The sequence below is a fragment of the Sesamum indicum genome, unplaced genomic scaffold, assembly GCF_000512975.1.
Source record: "Sesamum indicum cultivar Zhongzhi No. 13 unplaced genomic scaffold, S_indicum_v1.0 scaffold00120, whole genome shotgun sequence".
Lineage (NCBI taxonomy): Eukaryota > Viridiplantae > Streptophyta > Magnoliopsida > Lamiales > Pedaliaceae > Sesamum > Sesamum indicum.
This window is the reverse complement of record NW_011628049.1, coordinates 463822-472598: the sequence shown is the minus strand read 5'-3', so window position 1 is coordinate 472598 and position 8777 is coordinate 463822. Positions and strand designations below refer to the sequence as shown.

The following is an 8777-nucleotide window of genomic DNA, read 5'->3' as shown; positions in this document are numbered from 1 at the left end:
TCTCTACCTTTCCTGTCATGGAGATGCATATGTGCGTGAATTTACATTCACAGCAAGGAAGGAGGACATAAATAAGAGTTTTTTTGTAGCAAAGATTCATCCTTTCTTACCTGATCTTGAGAGTTTTTTTGGTTGGTGTTGTTATCAGACAGATGGCAAGAATCCTGATTAGTTTCTTCAGCTGCTCGTTTTACTGCTTCTCCTCCTTTTCTTCTCTTTCCGCTTCCCCTTCTCCCTGTCATTGCTATTATTGCATGCATGCATTTGAAACGCAAAAGGGAGACGAATGCCACTGCAGCAAAGGTTTCTAACACAATTACTCTAAATTATATGTTAAGTGGACGGAGACACTAATTGAAGTGTGTTTGTAGTCTAGTGGATAAACGGAAAATACATTTGCCATATTAAATTGGTACAATTACATAAACTGAGGCTTTGGTGAAACCTGAAACTTTTTGCTTGATTGAATATTATTAGTGGTATATTTGTATGCATTATGAAAGTTAACGATCAAAAGTCATAGTTTTGTTATAAAAGTCAAATAAATTCAAGACTCGTATGCAAATACTTTGAATATTTCTTATATGATCTGATTAATATTCAATTCTTGTCATAAATGTAATTAAACTGATACATATATATTTAATGGATCCATCTGATTAAACTTTTTGTAGCATATCCGTCTCATATTTATCTGTAGAAAGGGTAGAGAAATGAACATGAGGTGCCGCATTGCCGAAAATGCAAGTACATATCACACAACACGTATAGTGAAGTTGCAAGTACATCACACAACACGTATAGTGAAGTTGGATGAAATTGGAAGCATGATTGACTGATGATAATCATCACCATATACAATTAAAAACTGATCCGGAAAAAGCAGCTTGAGAATACAATTAACTAATAAGAGAGTTTCTGGAGAAAGGATAAAATTTCATGTGAAACTTGCTGAGGTCTCTCTTGTTGAATGAAATGATGACCATCAAGAATGACGATTTCATGATTAGGGACTAGGTTCTTGAAAGTGTTCCCTTGGATGTACTCCCTCGTCCCACCAGATTCAAATCCCATATCCTTGTCGCCTATTATCACCTTAGCTGGAACTGTTATCTTTGATCCTTGCCACGGCGCCAATAGCTCCCAGTTCCTGTCATTACATCAATTATTGTTCTTAAATTTTATTCATCAGATGTGTATATACTGAGATATGGAAATTAGACTGACAGGTCGAAAGCTCGATAATAATTGAAACCACCCGTGAAGCCCGACTCCTGGTACTTGTCAGCAAAAACCTGGAGCTCTTCCTCTGTAATCCAAGGTGGCAAGAAGGAAGGGGTTCCTAAATAATCAATCAACTCCATTCCAGGAGGGGCTATGAGCAGATCAGTCTGGTTGATGAGCATAAGCTTCTTCATCACCGTCAAGCAATCGTACCTTGCAAATGCCCTTTCTGCTCTCCCTGCTTCCTGCTCCAATTAATTAACCCACCCTCTTCATCACAAAATAAGAACTTTTTTTTGGTTGTGTGCGCGTGTTGGAAGGGGGATCGAAAGGGGAATTAATGGGGACTGATTTACCACCTGAAACTGACAGATGTAAAAGTCATCCCCGAACATTTGCTTAAATGAATCCAGAGGCTTAATACTAGTAAATCTTGGTGCGAATGGAACATCAAGAGCTACGATTCCCTTGACTCTGTCAGGGCGCAGCAAGCTGAGATACCAAGCGGCAAGGGCTCCCCAATCTATCCCAACCACCACGGCCTTTCCCAGTGCATAAGCATAAATTCAACAATCATTATGCAATTCAAGATTACAGTAACATAACCCTCAATCTTCTCATTCAAGATCAACAAGCAAGAGAGAGAGAGAGCACCTGTTGGGCAGCAAAGTGGTCAAGAAGACCAAGAAGATCAGCAACTATGTGGAACCAAGTGTAAGAAGAAGGATTAAGAGGTGCATCAGTGTCCCCGTAACCTCTCAAGTCGGGTGCGAGCACATGGTAGCCATGGCTCGCCAGAAACTCGATCTGATGGCGCCAAGCAAACCAGGTTTCTGGGAAGCCATGGAGAAGCACCACAGCCGGACCCGATCCCTTCTCAGCTACGTGCATCCATATACCATTTGTTTTTATCCTATGATGGTTCACATCACATGTCATCATCAGCAGCAGCAGCACAATACCCTTCAATTTACTTGTCCTGCTGATATACAGAGTGAAAGAAAGAAAATGAATGGATTCAACTTCCCTTCCAGAAGGCAAATGGGAAATATGGGAAGCTAATCCTCAACTTTGAGTTTCTTAGTCAAGAAAGATCGGCGTCGCAATTCATTAACTATTGGTATAAAATATACTGTTTAAAATCTTATCTTAGTCAACCAGATCGATTAGGTGCCTATGAAATAAATAAAATAATGCCTTGCACTTATTTTAACTAATCTTACATTCTAAATAAAAATTCACTAAAATTTACCGAAAAAATAATAATTGAGCCATACTTATGTTGTTTTGAATTCCAGCTACATTTATTAGTTCCAGGTCACACACATTTGTATATATGCTGTAGCTCCGATGGTGAAATTTCTGAAAGAGCACCTCCAGAAATCTGGATGCAGTATCGCAAGTAATAATTTCATAAAGGCCGTTGATTGCAAAGAGTGGTGGAGGGTAGTTGAACGATGATTTCCTGCATTTTACTTGTTACAAGTTCAATATAATTGTAGTAGATCATTGTGTTTGGTGTTGATTGCCAAAATAATGTGTTGTTAATCTCGGACAACCAGTTGGTGTAGGGTTGTGCGCTTGCCGCATTATGATACTGTATTACTGTTTTATAAGTTTTGGACATGAGCTCTGCTTTTTTAATGTAAAACAGAAGAAGATTTGACACTATATATAACCCAGCATCTGGTCTTGACTTGAGAGTTTTTTCATGCTTTTGTGCATTAGATAATGGTATGTAACAATCACCTGCTGATCCGGGTCGAAATCTACGCGACCTCCTTGGTTCGATCTCCCAAGCGGTTCGAGGTCGCTCCTTCACCAGACTAGTGATTGGGCCCTGAGAAAAGAAGCAGATCGTTAGGCTTGCTGGGGTGGCCCCCAGCTAAGGCCCTTCGATGCTCAAGTCAGTGTTTGGTTTTGAGGTCGAATTATGAGATCGCTTAGAAAAATAGCGAGCTGAAGCGATCTGAAGGTAAAATGCGGTCAAGACGACGTACCTTTAATGCACTGACTGGGAGGTATTTATAGAGAACCTGGGGGTTTATTGATCTGTTATGCGCATGCCACGTGTATCAGGTCGTCGGGTCGGGCCGCGGCCCGACCCGATAAAAGTGGTGCGGGTCATGCTGATAAGCTCGCGATTTTGGGCCCCATCAGGGGCAAAGTTGTCTTTTTATGAGGGAATAGGGTTTTACCCCCATCACCTGCAAATCAAGATGAGGCAATGATGATTCACAAGCTTATTCATGCGTACAGACAGCAATGGTACTGCTGCAAATTGGGAGTGGTCTAACTGTGCTCACGGAGCCTGCTCATGGTTTGTCTTAATGATATATCTCCAGTGGTCATCTCAATGGTGATTGCCATTACAAAACTAGTGAATGAGTAGTCAGATGCCAAAATGATGTGTGTCCAGTGTGATGGTTAAGGACAGCGTAAGGTAAGGCGAAGAGTGATGAAATCAATGACTGCAAATCCATACTGCTCAGAAGCTGCCATGGAAAGCTGTTTGGGGTATTAACAAAAATGTTATAATGATACAAAGCCTTTTGATAGACTTGCTCAAAAATATAGCTTGGATTGGTATTCTCTATGTAAGGAACTCATTAATGACATGTTTGCTTGTCATTTCTATTGAATCAAACCAATCATAGATACACTTACTATGTGACTGGTAACTTTTCATAAACTGTAAATCTACATCACTTGCCATAATTTGATTAAGAGTAGTATGTTTCAAAATCTTATATAGTAATTTAAATCTTAAAAGATGTATAAGGATATTTGATATTCTCCTTTGAAAGTTAGAATGGAAGAGGAATATATTCCATTTGTAATGAGCTAAATATGTAGAAACTAGAGAGTCTTTCAAAGGATATTCTAATTCTATTCTATACCTGTAATTGAATAGAATAGAATTGGGGGGCTGGGCCTTAGTTAAAGATAGAAGGAGAAAAATACGAATAGGAGCAAGCTCAGCCACACCCAAATTATTAAAGGGTAATAATGGTGTCTTCTTATTTGGAGTTGGAGGCCCAATTGCTTAGAATCCAAGATACCAATGAATGGATGAGCTACAACAATGAGGATCACCATACTCATATTTCCCCCAAACAGGGCTTTAATAGTAATAAAAAGTGAGAGAGAGTAGGAAATTTACCGAATGTTCACTGTAACGGCAGTTGATGGTTGTGGACGGAGACCTACCTATCCTAGTCCTACTATAAATGCTGGTGATGACGGCGTTAAGAATTAGAGACAATCATGATGGAAGACGCCAGCGGTGGGATGGTGTTCTAGTAGATTGAGATTCACGTGCAGTGTCCAAACTTGTCCGACCCAATCACGCCTTTCTCGCCACAAAATCCAACACAAGCCCCGCCTTTCCATCTGCCTAATAATATTCTAATTTTCATAGTATTCATGCTATAGTGCGATGCATTCGAGTTCTATTAATATTTATTTTAATTTATATAAACTATATACTAATTGATTTGATATATTATTTAAAATTATATTATATTTTATCATTTAAATTGTAACTGTTTTTATATTTTGGCATTTTAATTTATTTTTTGTGTTAATTTACTATCTTAACTTTACAAAATTTTGCACTTTGTCATTTATAATTATTTTTCCATCAAGATTTTGGTCGAAAAACATTATAAGCAATGCACATATAATATTTAAAGGTTATGTGATATGATATATTTCAGATAAGCACTATACGATTTATTAAAATATTAACATAATCATATATCATTATTGAAAAAGAAATTCCAATTTTCAAACAGAATATGTGAAGCCTTAATTATTCTTTACCTCACATAATTAAAATTGAGTTAGGAGGAGCAGGTCTTAATTACACATAAAGTATTGTTGTGAAAAGGTTGGATGATTAATAATTCATTAATGGAAGTGATAATTGGAGAAATTGATTTGTTGGAAGATGCATATAGAAAACAAACACTACTTGTAATGTGTGCGGGAAAAAGAAAGATAACGAGTACCGCCAGAAACATTCCTTTTTCTTTATTGCAGCATCATACACGAAATGATGTCGCCCGTAACATATCTCTCTATATATATACATATATATATATAATGTTAGTATTAGCAACGGTGGGTCTTCAATCAAATCCGAATCCGAATACAGAATATATGTATATATGGATCGTCCCATTTTGTCAAAAGATGGGTCTTAGCAACTGTGGCCCGCCCATGATCTCCATCTCCATTGCACCACTACTTCACTTTTTCTCTTTTTCTTAATTTTTGTCTATTCATTTGAGAATAAAACAACAATGGATTATTTATATTTGAATGGACTCCCGTTCTAGATCATCATGACAAAGAAATTAAAAAAGCATTGAGAGAAATATATAGAAAAGCTTGTTGTTGTTGGTGATGGACACGTATAAATCAATGTTTCTCTCAATTATTTGTGTATGTGACGTGCAAGAATCAAATTATCCTATCCACTCTCCGCTCTTTCTTGTCATTGTCATGAGTAGACAAAATATTTAACTGTCTAACTAACCCCTACTCACACTCATTACTCTCATGTAGTAAAACAAGTTAGTTATTGTACCCCTTTCCTTGGACAAACATAATGCCCTCAATCCTCATCTATCCCAATATATTCTGCTAATTAAACAACTTCAATTCCATACTAGTACTCATCAATGTCCACTCCACGTTTAATCTACTCATTCATATTCTCTTTGCCTACTCTCTCTAACATCTACATAAATTGCTGTCACCTCCATTAACATTTGATATAATTATAATTTAAATATTTTATCTAATAATTACCTCATTTTGCTAACTTGTTTGAGTTTTTATCTAATTTTTCTGATAAAATTAATCAAAATACTCTTTAATTTTAAAATATGAATTATAATTTTATATATCTTTTTAAAAAATTTAAAAATATTTTTATTATGAACTAATATGCCTTATAAATTATTTATTTATTCAATTTTTTTTTATCTTCTCAAATATATATTTTCTTAAAAAAAAAACAACAACAACAAAGGCCTCATCATCTAGTGATTGTATATTATTTTTCATTTGAGTCGATGGGTATTTATAATTTTTCAAACAGTAAAGGGTATTCTTTGTAGATAAGTAAAATTTCATGTCTAATTGAGTGATGACAAGTGTAAAATAATATATTATTTTATTTATATTTTAGAATTTACTAAATTAATTTCAAATATAAATAGTCAATTTAGTTGATATATATCTTATCAAATCAAAGGTCAAGAAATGTCTAAATGAAGTATTTCGATCGATCAATAAAATTTCTCAGTCAAAGATTCAAGTCAATCAGACGGCACCACGTGGAGCAACTATATATACTCTCCAATCAAATAAAGACAAATAATTTTATATTTATCTCTTTAAAAAATACAAATATTAAAGAGATAAAGACAATTGACCATTCATATCATGCCAAATATTTGATATATTTATCTATGTAAATTAATTATAAAGAGATAATATAAAAAGTATTCAAATCTATTATAAATTTACCTCTTCAAGACCTATATAAATGGGTCTCTGAAACTCATTTAAAATAAACAGAGATAGAGAACAAAGACTCAAGCAAGTGAATGAGGCTAAATATATTCTCTCTATGCGGTTTCTTGAGTTCAAGATATTCAAAAGCGTTTAAAATGGAGATTGATTCGTTCGTTGAAGGTGCCCCACAAATTATAGCATCTGATTTGTGATTATAACGCTATACCCTCAAATCAACATTATAAATATCCAAATATATTCTCAAAAAGATCCAATGGGCAAATCCACTTCCAAATCCTCAAATCCAATGTTAAAACTATGACGTTTGATTTGGGATTATTAGCGTAAGCCCTCGAATTAACATTACATAAATTCAAACCAAGTCAAAAGGCAATGTACAAGAAGATTTTACATTTGAATTTATTAAATACGTTCTTGAAGAGAAGAATCAGAGGATTAAATAGAGATTAATTTACTTTTACTTATTAAATATATATTTTTATGTATGATAATTTTTTTATATTTTAATTTTCAAACACGATAAAATTAACACTCACATTCGCAACTATGTCAAACATAAAAAAAAAAAGAAAAAAAGATAATTGTAGTTTACCATAAAATTTAAATCAATAGTAAAAATATTGGACAAACTAATTGCATGGTATAATTAGTAGAGAGTGATATCTATATGTATGTGTTCTTATATTCTTAAAATAAAATAAAATAAAATTTTCTCAAGGAAAATGTGAGAAATAACAAACTAAAACAATGAATTGATGTTGATTGATTAGATATATCTAATTAACGGAAGTTCTTAATTAAGAAGGCATTGATTGCAGAAGACGGAGAGGTAGACATGGACGGGCGGGAGAGGGGGACCCTAATGAAATGACTACAACTAACCCTAAACCCGGGGGAGGGGGGACCCTAATGAAATGACAACTAACCCATACCCTAACCCTAAAGTGGGTGTATGGAATGCAGCTACCAGCAACAGCCTGAGCATGGACAGAATAAAGCATCAATTTCCTATATTGTCCATTAATATTCTAGTTGTTCGCTCCTTTAATTTTCCTTAAACTTGTTCTCTACCACCCTGCACCACATATATAATTCATCATCATTTCTCTATCCCAATTTCACCAACGATACCTAATTTAATTGAAAAAGTTGAAATTTCATACTATAAATTTATGAATTCAAATCCTATTGATATGTAAGATGTTATTTATTTTAATAGTTAATTGTATCCCTTCAATATTTTTCTTCACAAAATTCAAATCATGAAAATGAGACCCTACCAAACAGCCCAGCTGTTCAAGATTTGCTTACCCATGAACAGAGAGGTAAAAGTCCATAAAGCTGTTTCTTTATTTTTACTACTTTGACAAGTTCAAAAACAAGCCAACTTTAGCAAGTTCAAGAACAAGTCAACTTTAGCAAGATGAGTCAACATACAACATGATGAATACATTATGAAGATGATACCCAACAAATTCCTAGTAATTTAGTTGTAATCAAGTTGTTAGTTAACTAGGAAAATAACTATTGAATTTTTTGGTAGACTTTATTAATGAATCATATCTCAATCGATATTAATTCAAACCATAAATTGATTTTCGATCGAATAACTAATATGAAAAACTTTCGAACGGCAATATGACTCTCCACAACTGAAAAAATATACTATCCAGTTTCAAATTCTATAGTTTGATAGGCGTTTCTTGAATTTTCATTCCTCTGATATTATGAGAATTGGAAATTCAAACAAGTACTCTTCCCTAATTAAAAAATATATGATTTAGCTCAGCCCAAGGCGTATTACTTTGTAGTCTACTTTTTGTTTTCACTAAAATCAGTGCCTCTGGACATCTATACCCTAAAAAACCGGTCCACTAATTCATACAGCAGCAGCAGTACTGTCATTATTTAATTTAATCTTAGTTGAAGTGGTAAAGCTGCTGCTTTTACTATTTAAAATCATCATATCATATATATAAAAAGAAAAAAAAAAAAAAAAAAAG

The 8777-nt window shown here is 34.3% G+C and overlaps 1 protein-coding gene across 1 annotated transcript; it reads right to left on the bottom strand.

The window, feature by feature from the left end:
* Positions 1-706: 706 nt before the first annotated feature.
* Positions 707-2317, bottom strand: LOC105179058 (epoxide hydrolase A). The gene is made up of 4 exons (XM_011102653.2): positions 1879-2317; positions 1584-1766; positions 1228-1469; positions 707-1150 (listed from the first exon to the last, which is right to left on the bottom strand). The coding sequence occupies exons 1-4, from the start codon at positions 2164-2166 to the stop codon at positions 904-906; spliced, it is 960 nt and encodes a 319-aa protein (XP_011100955.1). The 5' UTR covers positions 2167-2317; the 3' UTR covers positions 707-903.
* Between the last annotated feature and the right edge of the window lie 6460 nt (positions 2318-8777).